Source organism: Coregonus lavaretus (assembly GCF_964263955.1).
Source record: "Coregonus lavaretus genome assembly, chromosome: 15".
Lineage (NCBI taxonomy): Eukaryota > Metazoa > Chordata > Actinopteri > Salmoniformes > Salmonidae > Coregonus > Coregonus lavaretus.
In genome coordinates this window covers 18,023,436-18,043,538 of record NC_140002.1, presented here as the reverse complement: position 1 = coordinate 18,043,538, position 20,103 = coordinate 18,023,436, and the positions used below count along the sequence as shown (strand labels likewise).

At 44.0% G+C, this 20,103-nt stretch overlaps 1 protein-coding gene across 1 annotated transcript in view; it reads left to right on the top strand.

Moving 5' to 3' along the window:
• Positions 1 to 20,103, top strand: part of LOC311142057 (cell adhesion molecule 1-like) — a gene marked incomplete at both ends in the record, with an annotated part of 471,507 nt that overhangs the window by 398,187 nt on the left and 53,217 nt on the right. Inside the window, one exon of the mRNA XM_084177610.1 lies at positions 15,665 to 15,748. Within this exon, the coding sequence (XP_084033736.1) occupies positions 15,665 to 15,748 (84 nt within the window). The remainder of the gene's footprint in view (positions 1 to 15,664; positions 15,749 to 20,103) is intronic.

Sequence of the window (20,103 nt, the reverse complement as noted above, 5' to 3'; positions counted from 1 at the left end):
TCCGCAAAATGTACTCGGCTGATGTCGTTTACCGAGCCTTACTAAGCCTGCAGGAGAAATTATTTGGCTGCTATTTTCAGAGGGCATTAATGGACTGAGAATAACCTTTAAAAAAAAGGACTTGCTGCCTGACAGAGGAACGAGTCTCTGAATAGATGTTATTTATAATGGAAGAGCAGGAGGTAGTGTTAATGACGAATGTGGTAAAACAACGAGGCTCGTGAAAGACTGTGAAGCGGCTTTTTGCCACCTTTTTATCGCCCTTGTTAAATGTGTAAGTGGACGGAGCCAATTGGATTGATCGTTGAAGCTAGGGAATGTGTGTGTGTATGTTAACCCAGTGTTAGAGAAAGATAGAGAGATGGGCAGTGAGTGAGTTGTATTCATACATATTTAGTGTATGTGAACACAGTCGCTCTACCACCACAGACAATGTATGACTTTCAGCGAGCCCTAGTTCTCTCTCTCACTTCTCATTGCTCGTGTTCCAAAAGCCAGCCTCGGCTCAGCTCAAGGTGTAAATGCTGTGGTTGGTAATTGCACCAGGGTTTTTTGCACATCTCTCCACCAGCTTTGAACCTCCGCTCTGGGCATGTGAGCGAGCCCACTACCTCTCCTTTTCCCTCCTCTCCTCTCCTACTGTGAGAAACAAACAACACAGGCAACACGGGGACTGCAGAAAATAGAAAAATATATCTCTCCTCCCATTAACAGCAGCCTCTATGATAATAGAGCTTCTGTCTGCTCTTTGATGACTTTGGTTTCTGCACCCCCGCTCTAATATTTGGGTAGTGTTCCAAATGGCACCGTATTCCCTACATAGTGCACTACCTTTGATCTAAGCCCTATGGGCCCAGGTCAAAAGTAGTGCACTTATAGGGAATAGGGTGCCATTAACCATGCAGCCCTACTGTAATTCAGTCGTGCGCCATGTCCCACATTAGACTTGGTAATGCAAGGATGTACCGGACAATGCAGGGCCCGGGCTGTCGGCGCCTAAGCTTGCGCCATGTTCCTCTAACACGCACATGCAAGTGCACTTCACCGGAGAGGCAAGATGTTAGCGAAGCGAATGCACTGACACTGAAATATCCTCCCCTCTCTCCGGCTCTCAACTCAAAGACAGGCAGCGATGGCATCTGCGTGTAGCTGCACACATTCCCCTTCAAATTAACGGGCTGACATCTTCTTATTACAAACACAACAGCCCTGACATATCGGAGATGGCAAGCGAGCCACACACTCTGACGTACATACACACACAAACAGAGATGCACACACATGTTAATAACAATTTTGTCTGAGCCATTATGAAAATGTACCTCAGGGTCCTGCTAAAATACAGCATTAAAAAATCTAACAAATCGGCGAAAGTGAGTAATGCGTATGTGACATTAAGGACTTTTTGTAGTTAACAGTGTTTATTTCAGGTATTACTACCTACACTGGTACTACATGTTTTCGCTATAATGCACTTTCCTGCTGGTTAAGTCGGGGAAATTACAATAGGAAATCCATTTGAGTTATTACTGTCCCAGCATGCTCAGTGGGGTCCTCAATATCCTCTAGGTTGGAGTGGTCTGGAAATGTGTAATAGGCTTTTCCCCCCTTACATAATTTACCATTCACTCCTGAACATATCAAAACTCATGTACAGTAAGTCAAGAAGCCTCAGCAACCCTCCCCACCCCGCCTCCCCTCAGTCAACAGGCAGAACAGATGTACCCCGGCCCCCATCCCTCTAATACGTTTGTTTCCTAGACTATTGTGAAACTAAGTGATGGAGAGCACCGGGAGGGCAGCTGACACTAACCTGGTTACCGGGAGAAAGAATGCATTCCCCGGTACCCATTTCTTCAAGCGGCCCGTGGATAAAGGAAAATCAGTGGGGCCCTGCAGTCGAATGAGATCTAGCACCCAGGGCTTTAACCAGTTTACAGAGCTAGCGTTAACCCAATAAAGAGGACCTCCCTCCTTCACAAGCTCCAGCTTTTAGTCCTCCGTGCTCTGCGGCTTGTCGCTCTCCTCTCGGCTCCCTAACACCTCCACTTCCTCCTCCTTCCAGGGGTTTCCTCCTCCCAGCCCCTGGCGTCGGCGCCGAAGATCCATTGCTACTGTTGGCGATACACTCCCCTAAACTGATCTGGAGTGTGTGCTTTGTTTATCCCAACCACCAACACCCGACCTGAGTCGAGCTTAGCCAACAGTTTGTGGAAATGGAAGTCGTATTATTGTGTGGCCGGTACAGTATTAATGCCCCCTGTAAGGAGACACACAGGCAAAGCTGAAAAAATTTATCGGACCCTTTTCAGTAACCTTGTTAGCCTTCATCCTACAGCTGGCTTGGAAAATGAAAAACATAATGAAAAACATTGTCGCAAATAAAAGAGCCACCCTAACCTGGTATAGGGAAAGATATTTTGTCATCAGATGTGACTCACAATCAGGGAGCCTAACTGGAGACAATCTACAGGACACCAGCTGCAGGGAAACAACATGTGCAGTCCTGCCACAGCCAGACCCAATCCCATCAGCCAGCCATTATAATGAAGCCGTAAATTCTCTCCTCTTGACACCCTCCTCCAACCCCCGTTCTTAACCAGGGTCTTGTGCGCGTTCATTCCTCCTGGTTTGAGCCCGGGCTGGTGCTTTAATTTACAAGGCAGCCTGAGATCAATGGTAGACTATGAGATCATGTCAGACATGGCTATTGACTACTGTGACACGCATAACATGCAAATGTAGAGAAACAGATCAAATCACATTTTATTGGTCGCATACACATATTTAGCAGATGTTATTGCGGGTGTAGTTAAATACTTGTGTTCCTAGCTCCAACAGTGCAGTAATAGCTAACAATACACACAAATCTAAAAAGTAAAAGAATGGCATTAAGAAATATATACAGTACCAGTCAAAAGTTTGGACACACCTACTCATTCCAGGGTTTTTCTTTATTTTTACTATTTTCTACATTGTAGAATAATAGTGAAGACATCAAAACAATGAAATAACACATATGGAATCATGTAGTAACCAAACAAGTGTTAAACAAATCAAAATATATTTTATATTTGAGATTCTTCAAATAGCCACCCTTTGGCTTGATGACATCTTTGCACACTCTTGGCATTCTCTCAACCAGCTTCATGAGGTAGTCACCTGCAATGCATTTCAATTAACAGGTGTGCCTTCTTAAAAGTTAACTTGTGGAATTTCTTTCCTTCTTAATGCGTTTGTGCCAATCAGCTGTGATGTGACAAGGTATACAGAAGACCAAGTCAAGAACAGCTCAAATAAGCAAAGAGAAACGACAGTCCATCATTACTTTAAGAACTTTGAACGTTTCTTCAAGTGCAGTCGCAAAAACCATCAAGTGCTATGATGAAACTGGCTCTCATAAGGACCACCACAGGAATGGAAGACCCAGAGTTACCTCTGCTGCAGAGGATAAGTTCATTAGAGTTACCAGCCTCAGAAATTGCAGCCCAAATAAATGCTTCACAGAATTCAAGTCACAGACACATCTCAACATCAACTGTTCAGAGGGGACTGTGTGAATCAGGCCTTCATGGTCGAATTGCTGCAAAGAAACCACTACTAAAGGACACCAGTAAGAAGAAGAGACCTGCTTGGGCCAAGAAAAAATGAGCAATGGTCATTAGACCGGTGAAAATTTGTCCTTTGGTCTGGAGTCCAAATTTGAGATTTTTGGTTCCAACCGCTGTGTGTTTGTGAGACCCGGTGTGGGTGAACGGATGATCTACACATGTGTATTTCCCACCGTAAAGCATGGAGGAGGAGGTGTCTGTGATTTATTTAGAATTCAAGGCACACTTAACCAGCATGGCTACCACAGCATTCTGCAGTGATACGCCATCCCATCTGGTTTGTGCTTAGTGGGACTCATTTGTTTTTCAACAGGACAATGACCCAACACACCTCCAGGAGAGTGATGGAGAGTGATGGAGTGCTGCATCAGATGACCTGGCCTCCACAATCCCCCGACCTCAACCCAATTGAGATGGTTTGGGATGAGTCGGACCGCAGAGTGAAGGAAAAGCAGCCAACACGTGCTAAGCATATGTGGGAACTCCTTCAAGTCTGTTGGAAAAGCATTCCAGGTGAAGCTGGTTGAGAGAATGCCAAGAGTGTGCAAAGCTGTCGTCAAGGCAAAGGGTGGCTATTTGAAGAATCTCAAATATAAAATATATTTTGGTTACTACATGATTCATTATGTGTTATTTGATCGTTTTGGTGTCTTCACTATTATTCTACAATGTAAAAAATTGTAAAAATAAAGAAAAACCCTTGAATGAGTAGGTGTGTCCAATTTTTTGACTGGTAGTGTATATATACAGTGCCGTGAAAAAGTATTTGCCTCCTTTCTGATTTTCTCTATTTTTGCATATTTTTGATACTGAATGTTATGAGATCTTCAACCAAAGCCTAATATTAGATAAAGGGAACCCTTATTTTATTTATTTAATTAACAAAGTTATGCAACACCCAATTCCCCTGTGTGAAAAATGTATTGCCCCATTACACTCAATAACTGGTTGTGCTAGTGCTAGCCACTGCCCTCATTCAATGCCATTTTGACTACGCTAGAACTTCCTGGTTTGGGGGATTATTTAGGCTTCTGAAGGGGAAGCTCCACATAGCCCAGAATAAGCTGATCAGGGTAGTGTTTAAGGTGAGTCCACGTACTCACATAGGCAGGAGCTGCTTTCAGGAACTAAACTGGCTGCCTGTTGAGGCTAGGGTGTCCCAGATTAGACTGGGTCTGGTTTACAGTAGTATTTATGGTTTTGCGCCCAGATATCTAACTGATTACTTTCCCCATGTTAGAGATGCACACGATCACAGCACCAGATCAGGTGTTGCTAATGTGTGCTTATACAGGTTCAAGAGTAATGCTGGGAAATATACTTTCTAGTATACTGGAGCCTCAGAGCGGAATGTGTTGCCTCTGCTCATAAAAACAACGTCCTCTCTGGGCAGCTTTAAACATTAAAAAACAGTTTGATGTGTTCTGTGCCCATTTGAATGTACCCTACGATGCAACTGCAATGATGAGATAGATGTTCTTCTTTGTTTTTATGTTTTATTATCTCGCTGTCAACTGTGTGCAACCATGTTGGATCTTGCCTAGCCATCTTGTCTAAAGAGGACCACAATGGAAATAAGTCCCAGACTTTATTATGTGTTATCCTCGATAATTTTACTAATGTGCATGTATGGCTTTTCAAGTTGTATGTGTGCTTGTATTTTTAAATGGTCAAATTAATAAACTAAACCCCCTCAAAAAAAACTTTAGCTGCAATGACGGCAACCAAATGCTTCCTGTAGTTGTTGATCAGTCTCTTACATCGCTGTGGAGGAAGTTTAGCCCACTCTTGCATGCAGAAATGCTTTAACTCAGCGACATTTGTCAGTTTTCAAGCATGAACTGCTCGTTTCAAGTCCTGCCACAACATCTCATCCCATTCCAAAACTTCACATTTGTTGCTTTTTATCCATTTTCATGTAGACTTGATTGTGTGTTTTGGATCATTGTCTTGCTGCATGACCCAGCTGTGCTTCATCTTCAGCTCACAGACGGATGGCCTGAGTATTTCCTGTAGAATTCTCTGATACAGAGCAGAATTCATGGTTCCTTCTATTAAGGCGACTCATTGAGGTCCTGAGGCAGCAAAGCATCCCCAAACCATCACACTACCACCACCATGCTTGACCGTTGGTATGAGGTTCTTACTGTGGAATGGAGTGTTTGGTTTTTGCCAGACATAATGGGACCCATCTCGTCCAAAAGGTTGACTCAAGTTTGCCAAAAAGCACCGGGAAGCACCTAGATGATCATCAATACTCTTGGAATAATTTTCTATGGACAGATGAGTCAAAAGTATAACTTATTGGGTGACATGGGTCCCATTATGCCTATATGCAAATATGGGCCTCACAATGGGTTTAGGATTTCGTCACGTCATTTTTCTGCATTCAAATTGCGTTCGTTGTCCGTAGCTTATGCCTGCCCTCAGTTCACAACGTTGACATCAGCAAACCGCTCGCCCACACGACACCATACACGTGGTCTGCGGTTGTGACGCCGGTTGGAGGTACTGCCAAATTCTCTAAAACGACGTTGGGTAGAGAAATTAACATTAAATTAAAAACAGCTCTGGTGGACATTCCTGCAGTCAGCATGCCAATTGCACGATCCCTCAAAACTTGAGACTTCTGTGGCATTGTGTTGTGTGACAAAACTGCACATTTTAGAGTGGCCTTTTATTGTCCCCAGCACAAGGTGCACCTGTGTAATGATCATGCTGTTTAATCAGATTATTGATATCCAACACCTGTCAGGTGGATGGATTATATTGGCAAAGGAGAAATGCTCACTAACAGGGATGTAAACAAATCTGTGCAACAAATTTGAGAGAAACAAGCTTTTTGTGCGTATGGAACATTTCTGTGATCTTTATTTCAGCTCAAGAAACATGGGACCAACACTTTACATGTTGCGTTTATATTTTTGTTCAGTGTAGGATAGGTTTTGACTAGAATACAGTATATGCAGCCTCCCGAGTGGTGCAGCGGTCTAAGGCACTGCATCGCAGTACTTCAGGCATCACTACAGACCCGGGTTCGATCCCAGACTGTCACAACCGGCCATGACCGGGAGTCCCATAGGGCGGCGCCTTCCTCTGACTGCCTGGTATATAGGTCCTGGATGTCAGGAAGCTTGGCCCCAGTGATGTCCTGGGCCGTACGCACTACCCTCTGTAGCGCCTTACACCAGGCGGTGATGCAACCGGTCAGGATGCTCTCGACAGCTGAATAACTTTTTGAGGATCGAGGGACCCATGCCAAATCATTTCAGTCTCCTGAGGGGGAAAAGGTGTTTTCGTGCCCTCTTCACAACTGTCTTGGTGTGTTTGGACCATGATGGTTTGTTGGTGATGTGGACACCAAGGAACTTAAACTCTCGACCCGCTCCACTTCAGCCCTGTTGATGTTAATGGGGGCCTCTTCGGCCCTCCTTTTCCTATAGTCCACGATCAGCTCCTTTGTCTTGCTCACATTGAGGGAGAGGTTGCGTTGGTAATCAGGCCTAACACTGTTGTGTCGATATCAGCCTTCGATATGGAAGAGAGAGCTTCTCTCCATCTTTATGGTTGAAAAACACACAATTGCATAATTAGGAAATTGTACTGCTTCCCACGATGCAAGATGGCATTGATTTAGCCCAGCGAAGGTGGCTAATTTGCAGAGGGATCCCTGTGCCATTCACTCCCTCTGATGAAAATGAACACAATTAGGTAAACATACGAACGGATGCTTTTCAAAACACATGAGTGGGCCCAACAAGAGACATTCCCCCTCGCAACCCCACACAGCATTTATTAATGCCCCTTGATTGCGTGAGACAAGCATTCGCTGCAGGTGTGCCATTGGCTTCCAACGGCCATTGTTAGCTTGGTGCCGTTGCCAGAGACTGTAATAGTTTTCCTCCCCTCTTCTTTTTCCTCCTCTCCTCCTCCTAAGAGGGGCCCCCATCAATATTGTTTGTCATATCATGCAAGCTGGCAGATTTGCGAGAGGTAGGGGGGCTCCCAATTCTTTGCGCGGGAAGTGCCGGGCACCGTCCCATTGCTGTGCGGGCGACAGAGGGATGCCCAGCGCCTCGCTAAGAGTCGCCTGCTATCTGCCAGGGCGATTAATGGGGGGGCGGTCGATCCTCTGTGCTGTTCATTAGCTTTTAATTGGAGGCAACCACCCCCCAGCGCTCTTTTGGCAGTGGGAGATGTGTGTGCTTTAGTTATTGTTATTGTGCTGTAGTGCAACATCATTCACCCATCTCCACACTTATTTCAAAACTCTCTGGGAATGATTGAGTAAGAGGGTTTTTAATCAGAACGAAAGCTCTAGCTGTGTTTTGTCCTCTAGTTTTTATTGACATAGCGCCTTGTGCTACGGCCCAGTCGTAACAGGTGTGGATCTTTAGTTTATCCACTTCAATCTGTTTTTGCCTTTGGACATGCAAAACTAAAGGGGATGCACTATTATTGAGTTTCGAAGGGCTCAGGAAGAGAATGTTTGGCTAGGTCTTCCCACATTTTTCCTACCCTCGGAGCAGGAGAGAGCCATTTGGGAGATTTGACTGGATTACTTTCCGCTCATCTTTCTGCTCCTCTCCAATATGTAAAGCTTTGTGACTCCAGCAGGTTGCTGGTAGGGAAATCAACAGCCCAAAGTACAGTATACTTTAAGCGCTCTATTAGCCAGATTGTTCTGTTTTCCTCATTGACTTGAGTGAGATTCTTATACTACCCCCCACGTGCCAGTTTGCCACTCCCACACCTCTCTTTTGGTTAAATAATTAATTGGCCTGTTGCCTGCCTGCCTCTCCCCTCCCCTCCACATGTCTGTTTGTGTCTGCTGTGTCATATGCACCTGAGTAAATGTTCAGAGGTGTGTTTATACTCCGCTGTCTAAGGGGATAAAACCAAGAGACACAGGAAGTGAGAAACTCTCTTTCTTAGCACTTAGCATGACTGGGGAGGTATATTTTCTGTCTCTGCCAGTATTTTAATGCAGCCTCCGCTCCAAGCACTCTGGGCCGATTCTTAATCTGCCCCGGTAAACAAGCCACAGTGACTCAACTGGGGAAACTCACTCACTGCTTCCCATATTTGAAGTCAATAAGCTTCCACTGCGTTTGATACAACATCACTGGAATAGCGGGTAGCGTGGAGTGCTGCTTTTTGTAAGGAAACCTTGCTAAACATTTGCTACAGTCGAGCCTTTTTGGAGGGTGGGAAGCAGGGAAAGTATAGATCTTATTATCGCTGCCAAGTTTTTAATGAGCTATTGACACCGATGAACCCAAACATCTGCTGGGCCCTCGCAGTTCATTATGGGATAAATCCAATTAAGTAGCACCACCACCGAGCTCGAGTTTGTCAGCTCCCGACGTGTGTGAAAGTCATCAGTGGCACAAGCCCAGTTAGCAAGGCTCCCGCCGCAAGATAGTCCCCCCTATTTGTCCGTTCAGCCATTATTTTTTCAAGCCTCAGTTTATAGGAATGGAATATGTTCTTTGTTAGAAATAATAAATAAAAATATCGGAGATTAACAGAGTGTGTTTGCATAAAAATGCGGACCACCTCAAGGCCGGCATGGTTTGCTTCTGAAATTGTTCCAGGCTGGATTCTCAGCCCTTTTTTTTCGTTCCACGAAATGAGTCCCATTTGGGTAGTGTAACTTTTGATTTGACTGAACTTTTACATTCTGTCATGAAGAGCACATGTTCAACTTAATAAAAAACATGTTCTCCCATCGATACTATAGTGAGTGCTTGTTTAGTTCCAAACAAAGTAACAGGGTTGACCGAAACAGGGTTGACGATATCATCTTAAATCAGCCATACATCCCCTTGTGACAGGGGGATGGAAGCTTGTTGTGTGTAACAGGGGTGGGCAATTTGAAAGACATTGTTAAAACAATTCTAGCCTGTCTGTCTATGGGTAACAGGGTTGACATGTTACGCTCGACCCACTCAGCTTTCCACTACAAAACACAAAAAAGTTTGTAGAATCACCTCACTTGATTTGACTATGAGATGTTCAATGTTTCTTTTGAAAAAATTATTTCAAAAGGGAATAGTTTCACCATATTAAGTCATTCAGTCCACATAACAGGGTTGACCTTAAAATGAGGGACAAAAAAAAGAATCAATAATCACATGAAAAATATATAATCTTCAAAAATTACTTTGTCAAACCAACAAAATAACTAGGGCTTTACAATGATGGTGAAAACTTGGAGAAATGTTGGGGTTAAGTGGGTTAAAATCTTCCTAGAAGTCACAGAGAGTACAAAGAGGGACATGTCAAAATGCTGAAATTGGCACTTTAAGTCTTTATTCATATAGAAATCTGATATATTGAATTTTCCATGTGGTCTATATTAAAGGGCACTTCATTTAATATAACAGGCTTTTAAAATTCAATATTGGTGCACGATTTCTACTTAAAATATCAAAGGGACGCAAAAGGGAATCATATTGAATTACTTTCTTTCTTTACACATGTATCTATTTTATAAGGTGAAAAGGCCTCCTGGAGCCAAACAGAATACATTACAACAAAATATACTGAACAAAAATATATACGCAACATGCAACAATTTTAAAGATTTACTGAGTTACAGTTCATATCAGGAAATCAGTCAATTGAAATAAATAAATTAGGCTCTAATCTATGGATTTCACATGACTGGGAATACAGATATGCATATGTTGATCACAGATACCTTTAAAAAAAAATGGGCCTCAGTATGTCGTCACGGTATCTCTGTGCATTCAAATTGCCATAGATCAAATATAATTGTGTTCGTTGTCTGTAGCTTATGCCTGCCAATACCGTAACACCACCGCCACCACTCTGTTCACAACCTTGACATCAGCAAACTGCTCGCGCACACAACGCCATACACGTGGTCTGTGGTTGTGAGGCCGGTTGGAGGTACTGCCAAATTCTCTAAAACGATGTTTGGTAGAGAAATGAACATTCGATTATCTGGCAACAGCTCTGGTGGACATTCCTGCAGTCAGCATACCAATTGCACGCTCCCTCAAAACTTGAGACATCTGTGGCATTGTGTTGTTTGACAAAACTATACATTTTAGAGTGGCCTTTTATTGTCCCCAGCACAAGGTGCACCTGTATAATGATCATGCTGTTTAATCAGCTTCTTGATATGTCACATCTGTCAGGTGGATGGATTATCTTGGCAAAGTTGAAATCCTCACTAACGGGGATGTAAAGAAATTTGTGCACAAAATTTGAGCGAAATAAGCATTTGTGCGTATGGAACATTTCTGATATCTTTTATTTCAGCTCATGAAACATGAGACCAACACTTTAAATGTTGCTTTTATATTTTTATTCAGTGTATATTACAACTGTTCCTCTTTGTCTAATGTACTGAAATAAAGTACAGTTTAAATATACTCCTTTACACGGACAAGATGATCAACTATAAACACTTCATCAATCCACTTTCTATTTCTTAACGCCAAGCTGACTTCCTCCGTCAGTGTAGAAACTCATCATGCCACTACTCCCCAAACTCCCTCCTGTCTCACCTTTGGCAAAGATCATCAACATGGGTGCACTGTTCCGAGAAACGACGTGAAAGCAACTGCCCTGTCAAGGCAGGCCTTGTGAATCCCGGGGAGTTTGGGACAGGTAACAACTAAACTCTGACAACCCATGATCCATAAATGGACTTTATTGACAAGCCAAACATACACATCTCTTTAAGTACCTCTCCCTTGGAGAAATATGCCGCCAATCTCGTCCACTTGTCCCCCCCTGGGGAGAGGGAAAGTGCTACAGATATACTGACGGTATTCTGGGTGGGCTCCAGTAGAGGGAAGGTGACCCTTGAATACACCACAAGATGGCTGCCGACTTTGAGTGTTGTTGACGTGAAGAAACGTTTGGAAAGATGGATTGCTGCCCACTGTGATTTGATCCTCGTAGTAAAAGTAAAGAATGTGTGTTTCAGTCTGGAAAAACTAAAGGGATATGGCACCAGTGAACCCAATTGTTTATGGTTAGGTTCGGGTCAGGTTTAGAGTTATGGGTTGGCATACCAGTCACATCTCTTAAGTCACACCTGTTTTATTTACCCCAGCTTTTACCTCTGGAAGGGCAATTGAAAATGTTGCAAGTAGTTCAATAGCCTTGGTTACGTCCCAAATGAAACCCTATTTCTTATTTAGTACACTACTAATGACCAGAGCCCTACGGGTCCTGGTCAAAATAGTGCACTATAAAGGGTATAGGATGTCATTTGAGAAACAGCCCTAGTCAACACCAAGTATGCTTAAAACTTTGAAGTGAAGTCATTGCAGATGGCCTCAGATTTCCCTCACATCTCTTTTGACATCATTCATAAGCTACGAAAACAGCCCACTGGCATACGCTCATTTCAGACACACAAGTTGCAGCTAGTATTACAAACTGTCAGAACCGAAAGCAATAAAAGTAGAGGAGAAAGTGACCCCTCCATTTCATTAGATACAAGCACCATTTCTTAATTTCTTTACCTTCAAGCTCAAATCAAATGTATTTGTCACATGCTTCGTAAACAACAGGTGTAGACTAACAGTGAAATGCTTACTTACGAGCCCTTTCCAACAATGCAGAGAGAAAGAAAATAGAGAAATAATAGAAAAGTAAAACACATAATAATAAAAGTAATAATAAATACACAATGAGTAACGATAACTTGGTTATATACACAGGGGTACCAGTACAGAGTCGATGTGCAGGGGTACGAGGTAATTGAGGTAGATACTGTATGTACATATAACTAGGAATAAAGTGACATATAATAAATAGTAGCAGCAGCATATGTGATTAGTCAAAAAGTTAGTGCAAAAAGGGTCAATGCAGATAGTCCGAGTAGCTATTTGGTTAGCTATTTAACTATTTATCAGTCTTATGGCTTGGGGTAGAAGCAATTCAGGGTCCTGTTGGTTTCAAACTTGGTGAATCGGTACCGCTTGCCATTCCTCTGACACTGCCTGGTATAGAGGTTCTAGATGGCAGGGAGCTCGGCCCCAGTGATGTACTGGGCCGTACTCACAACCCTCTGTAGCACCTTGCGGCCGGATGCCAAGCAGTTGCCTTACCAAGTGGTGATGCAGCCAGTCAAGATGCCCTCAATGGGGCAGCTGTATAACTTTTTGAGGATCTGAGGGCCCATTCCAAATATTTTCAGCCTCCTGCAGGGGAAGGGAGAGTTTGTTGTCCTGGTACAACACTGCCAGGTCTCTGACCTCCTCCCTTTAGTCTGTCTCATCATCGTCAGTGATCCGGCCTACCTCCGTTGTGTCGTCGGCAAACATAATGATGGTGTTGGAGTCGTGGCGGCAACGCAGTCATGGGTGAACAGGGGATACAGGAGGGGTCTAAGCACGCACCACTGAGGGGCCCTCGTGTTGAAGGTCAGTGTGGCGGATGTGTTGTTGCCTACCCTCACCACCTGGCGCGGCCCATTAGGATGTCCAGGATCCAGTTGCAGAGGTTCTTAGCTTAGGGATTAGCTTGGGGGGCACTATGGTGTTGAACGCTGAGCTTTAGTCAATGAATAGCATTCTCATATCGGTGTTCCTCTTGTCCAGGTGGGAAAGGGCAGTGTGGAGTGCAATAGAGATTGCATCATCTGTGGTTCTATTGGGGTGGTATGCGAATTGTAGTGGGTCCAGTGTGTCTGGGATGATGGTGTTTATGTGAGCCATGAGCAGTCTCTCAAAGCATTTCATGGCTACAGATATGAGTGCTACTGGGTGATTGTCATTTAGACAGGATACCTTGGCGTTCTTGGGCACAGTGACTATGGTGGTCTGCTTGAAACATGTAGGTATTACAGACTGGGTCAGGGAGAGTTTGAAAATGTCACTAAAGACACTTGCCAGCTGGTCAGTGCATGCTCTGAGTAAGCGTCCTGGAAGTCCGCCGGCCCTGCGGACTTGTGAATGTTAACCTGTTTAAAGGTTTTACTCACATTGGCTATGGAGAGCGTGATAACACAGTCGTCCAGAACAGCTGGTGCTCTCATGCATGGTTCAGTGTTGCTTGCCTCGAAGCAAGCATAGAAGGAATTTAGCTCCTCTGGTAGGCTTGTGTCACTAACATGCTCGCGGCTGGGTTTCCCTTTGGAATCTGTGATAGTTTGCAAGCCCTGCCACATCCAGCGAGCATCAGAGCCGGTGTAGTAGGATTCGATCATAATCCTGTATTGATGCTTTTTCTGTTTGATGGTTCGTCAGAGGGCGTAGCAGGATTTCTTATAACTGTTATTTTCCTGCAGGGATGGGCAGCATTCATTTCATTTTATTGACATGCATTTAAAATGCCGCATTTCAAATATTATTTATTATTTGCTTATCCTGTCAGTGATATTTAAAGGCTTGGTAAACAGCATGTTTGAAGACGACGTTTAGCTGTCACCGCCCACGCACGTCTCTCTCTCTGATGTTTCCCTCCCTGCCTACCGCCCAGTCTTCCACATCTCATCATTAGTCTGTTGGAAAGTGGTTGGAAAGTGTCTCTGGGCCCTCCTGCCGTGATGTTCTGATGGAACGCAGACAACAAACAAAGCAGGGAGGGCGGTAGGAAGGGAGGCTGTCTGCAAATGTCCCCCTACCTACACAGATGTTAACACAGTGGTATCTGTCTGGCTAGATGAGGACAGACCGGCAAACAGTTGTGCGGCGGCGGGCGCAAGTCACCGCTCACGCCTTTCAGCACAACAGAAAATTCTCTCCTCTCTCTGTCTCTCTCTATTTCGCTCTCACTCTCTCTCCCTCTCTCCACCCCCCCCCCCCCCCCTCTATTTCTCTCTCTCTCTCTTTCTCTCTCTCTCTCTTTCTCTCTCTCTCTTTCTCTTTCTCTCTTTCTCTCTCTCTTCTCTCGCTATCTTTCTCTCTCTCTCTCCCCTCATTCCATTAACCTGTTTGGTTGTCGTCTCTCTCATCGCCGGAAAAAGCTGCCCCAATCACTCGCTCTCTGCACTCCTTTAACACGTCCCACTGTTTTTTGGTATACTCTCAGGCAATCTGAGCAGCATGCCGAGTGTCGAGTCTCTATCCTGACTGCAAGCCTCAGCCCCAGGTTCTTATTAATGCAGCACCACCACTCCGACTGAGAGAATGTCACTTTTGATGTCCCCCTACAGTTATTGGTGGGGGGTGGAGCCGACTAATGAAGTAAAAGTAAAATGCAACAGGGGGGGAAATTGCCTTGAGCTGAAAGTCTGTCTGCCAAACGTCCCTCCCTCCCTCGGACATCATGTTGCGCCACTGTGTTTGTTTGTTTGTTTGTTGATGTCATGGGCGTTGGACATTGCATTTTCATCACTTATTATGTCCATCATGCTTTTTTAAAGGATAGCGTTTTGGATTTGTTTGTTTTTTCTGTTTGAACTTGTGATGGGGCTTTTTATTGATATCATGCCAACAGTATATCCGTAGCAGAGATTCATTGACACATTTGGACGTCGCAGCCCAAGCTCCAGTGGATTATGCACTAGCCAAGCGTTTTTCGAGAATGGTGAATTTACGTGATGATGTATTTACATGGCAATTACTTGTCCAATAGGGGCAATGCAAGTGCCTGTTAACATACTGTAGCCTCGCAATGAGGAAGGGCGTTATAGATAGGGTTGAGGAAGGGCTAAACCGTGAGTTACGGCTTTTTAACTATTCAGAATTAATACCTAAACTTAACTAATGTTTTATATAGACAGGCTTAGAGGCAAACAAATACACTATCACTGGTATGTATCAATAATGTCCCCATCACAATTGCCTTATTTCATTGCAGACCTAGGTCCAAATACTATTTGAAATAATTTCAAATACTTTCTGTGCTTGATTAAGCTGGCCTGACTTCATGGACCAATACAACAGTCCCAAAGCTCCAACCCTGCCTATCTGGCACTCTAGGTGGCCAAGCAAAAATGCTCAAAGTATTTGAAAGCTTTCAAATAGTATTTTAACCCAGGTCTGTTTCGTTGTGTGTTTTGTTTTCATGGTTTACTCATTAGTTTCCGTGTCTGTCATGTATTTGTTTTCTTCATCCAGATGCCCCCACCACTACCCCTAAACCCACTACAGCTACCACCACAATTCCCACCACCACCATCTCTCCCCCTGAAGCCACTGCAGGTACAGTATAACCTCCCACCACCTCCCTGTGTTTGTGTGTGCGCGTGCTGGTTGTGCATGCATTGTTTGTGTGCATATGTGATACCCTCATACCCACCACACCACAAACACCACCACTTCCAACATCCACACTGTGTGTGTGAGTGTGTGCGTATGTAAGCCTGTTCATTCTACAGTTACCATTATCACCACCCTCTACCCATGGTAATGTATGACCTGACAACCCCCTAGTGTGTGAGGAAAATATAAATATTTGCTGTCAGCTGGTCCTGATAATATTGAGACGTATTGTTATGCTTTTATTGTTGATCTCTGGAAGTTTGCGACCAAACCCTGGGCTGGTAGATACCATGCAATCTCTACCAACCCCCTCTGATTTAAAAAATAAAGCATGTCTTGGTCTGGTACATATTAATGTCAGAAGTCTAACCCTGAAAATTGACATAATTTAGAGAATATGAGCAAATATGACAAATGCAGACATAATGATGTTATCAGAAACGCATGCCTTGGGCACAGACAGACGCTCCTGGCTCGTCCCAACATTCCAAACAGGTGTCAGTCACGAACAGTCCAAGGCAAAACAGGCCTTGTCAGTCAGGATTCTTTTTCCAAACAATTTCCATAAAATTGAGACTGAGATTTAAAAAATAATAGTAGACATATATAGCATCCACATTCACATCAAAGTGACAGGATCAGGGTATTTAACACCAGAATAGCCTAGACCCCCCTTCAAGCCAAAACAAGTCATTTTGACTCCAATATTCTAACAGTCTAATAAATACATTTCATATACAGTATGCTATCGTAGAAAAAAATGTTTTGGTTGTGTTTATGAAGATCTTGAGTAAAATTATTATTTCAAAGAACACAATAGCATTTTCATTCGTTAATGTTACTGTAGGCTATCTGTTGCCGTGTGCTCATGTGTGGAGCGCATGGAACAGTGGTTATTCTTGGACAAGGTTATATTTTGAAATAGAGCTCATCTCTTCAATTTTGATAGTATTTTAATTGTTTTGGAAATCTCTGAATCTGCGCTTTCTGATACTATATATAAATAAAAACGTCTTACCTGCATGTGATTCTGTAGGAAGATTTTAAAAAGTCACGTTTTGGAAATTACATGTCCTCTTAAAACTGCTTATAACACATTATGTTCGTGATATCGAAATTCTAACAGCATACGTGTGTTAAATATACTTATTTAGGAAAATTCAAGGACGGAAGGGGGCATGACTTTAAAAATGGCAGAGATATTTCCATTTTAAATTCATATTGAGTCAAATAGTGTTGAAACATAAAAACACTTCAAACTCAGATCTCAGCGATCAGACATACAAACGAACAGACTGTCTGCCATCTTGGATTATATTTTTGTGTTCCTACTGGAGGGGCCAGGCCCAGGATCCCTCCTCCCACTGCAACGCTAGGCTGTCAATGGCACTCATCAGAGCTGCCAACTTGCGCCCATCACAATTCTCTCACTAAAATGTTTAGACTCTCTCTCTCTCTCTCTCTCTCTCTCTCTCTCTCTCTCTCTCTCTCTCTCTCTCTCTCTCTCTCTCTCTCTCTCTCTCTCTCTCGTTGCTCCCACAATCTTATCACGATCTGGGGCTGTATCCCATCCTGTCTGACTCCTTTGTGTTTCCTGAGGGGTGACAATGACGCCATATTTTCATACGCTCAAACAAAAGAGCTGGGACTGGGACAGGTGGACGACTCCCTTCTCTTCCATGCACATGAATGTACTGTAGACCCATAGACTCTTCTTTCCCCTAGTGAGGTGCGTCTCTCTGTGACCGGAAAAGTTCAGGTCCCCTGCCACTCCTCAAAATATACAGTGGGGAGAACAAGTATTTGATACACTGCCGAATGTGTAGGTTTTCCTACTTACAAAGCATGTAGAGGTCTGTAATTTTTATCATAGGTACACTTCAACTGTGAGAGACGGAATCTAAAATAAAAATCCACAAAATCACATTGTATGATTTTTAAGTAATTAATTTGCATTTTATTGCATGACATAAGTATTTGATCACCTACCAACCAGTAAGAATTCCGGCTCTCACAGACCTGTTAGTTTTTCTTTAAGAAGTCCTCCTGTTCTCCACTCATTACCTGTATTAACTGCACCTGTTTGAACTCGTTACCTGTATAAAATACACCTGTCCACACACTCAATCAAACAGATTCCAACCTCTCCACAATGGCCAAGACCAGAGAGCTGTGTAAGGACATCAGGGATAAAATTGTAGACCTGCACAAGGCTGGGATGGGCTACAGGACAATAGGCAAGCAGCTTGGTGAGAAGGCAACAACTGTTGGCGCAATTATTAGAAAATGGAAGAAGTTCAAGATGACGGTCAATCACCCTCGGTCTGAGACTCCATGCAAGATCTCACCTCGTGGGGCATCAATGATCATGAGGAAGGTGAGGGATCAGCCCAGAACTACACGGGAGGACCTGGTCAATGACCTGAAGAGAGCTGGGACCACAGTCTCAAAGAAAACCATTAGTAACACACTACGCCGTCATGGATTAAAATCCTGCAGCGCACGCAAGGTCCCCCTGCTCAAGCCAGCGCATGTCCAGGTCCGTCTGAAGTTTGCCAATGACCATCTGGATGATCCAGAGGAGGAATGGGAGAAGGTCATGTGGTCTGATGAGACAAAAATAGAGCTTTTTGGTCTAAACTCCACTCGCCGTGTTTGGAGGAAGAAGAAGGATGAGTACAACCCCAAGAACACCATCCCAACCGTGAAGCATGGAGGTGGAAACATCATTCTTTGGGGATGCTTTTCTGCAAAGGGGACAGGACGTCTGCACCGTATTGAGGGGAGGATGGATGGGGCCATGTATCGCGAGATCTTGGCCAACAACCTCCTTCCCTCAGTAAGAGCATTGAAGATGGGTCGTGGCTGGGTCTTCCAGCATGACAACGACCCGGAACACACAGCCAGGGCAACTAAGGAGTGGCTCAGTAAGAAGCATCTCAAGGTCCTGGAGTGGCCTAGCCAGTCTCCAGACCTGAACCCAATAGACAATCTTTGGAGGGAGCTGAAAGTCCGTATTGCCCAGCGACAGCCCCAAAACCTGAAGGATCTGGAGAAGGTCTGTATGGAGGAGTGGGCCAAAATCCCTGCTGCAGTGTGTGCAAACCTGGTCAAGACCTACAGGAAACGTATGATCTCTGTAAATGCAAACAAAGGTTTCGGTACCAAATATGAAGTTCTGCTTTTCTGATGTATCAAATACTTACAGTGGGGGAAAAAAGTATTTAGTCAGCCACCAATTGCGCAAGTTCTCCCACTTAAAAAGATGAGAGAGGCCTGTAATTTTCATCATAGGTACACAACAACTATGACAGACAAAATGAGGAAAAAAAATCCAGAAAATCACATTGTAGGATTTTTAATGAATTTATTTGCAAATTCTGGTGGAAAATAAGTATTTGGTCAATAACAAAAGTTTCTCAATACTTTGTTATATACCCTTTGTTGGCAATGACACAGGTCAAACGTTTTCTGTAAGTCTTCACAAGGTTTTCACACACTGTTGCTGGTATTTTGGCCCATTCCCCCATGCAGATCTCCTCTAGAGCAGTGATGTTTTGGGGCTGACGCTGGGCAACACAGACTTTCAACTCCCTCCAAAGATTTTCTATGGGGTTGAGATCTGGAGACTGGCTAGGCCACTCCAGGACCTTGAAATGCTTCTTACGAAGCCACTCCTTCGTTGCCCGGGCGGTGTGTTTGGGATCATTGTCATGCTGAAAGACCCAGCCACGTTTCATCTTCAATGCCCTTGCTGATGGAAGGAGGTTTTCACTCAAAATCTCACGATACATGGCCCCATTCATTCTTTCCTTTACACGGATCAGTCGTCCTGGTCCCTTTGCAGAAAAACAGCCCCAAAGCATGATGTTTCCACCCCCATGCTTCACAGTAGGTATGGTGTTCTTTGGATGCAACTCAGCATTCTTTGTCCTCCAAACACGACGAGTTGAGTTTTTACCAAAAAGTTATATTTTGGTTTCATCTGACCATATGACATTCTCCCAATCCTCTTCTGGATCATCCAAATGCACTCTAGCAAACTTCAGACGGGCCTAGACATGGCTTAAGCAGGGGGACACGTCTGGCACTGCAGGATTTGAGTCCCTTGCGGCAAAGTGTGTTACTGATGGTAGGCTTTGTTACTTTGGTCCCAGCTCTCTGCAGGTCATTCACTAGGTCCCCCCGTGTGGTTCAGGGATTTTTGCTCACCGTTCTTGTGATCATTTTGACCCCACAGGGTGAGATCTTGTGTGGAGCCCCAGATCGAGGGAGATTATCAGTGGTCTTGAATG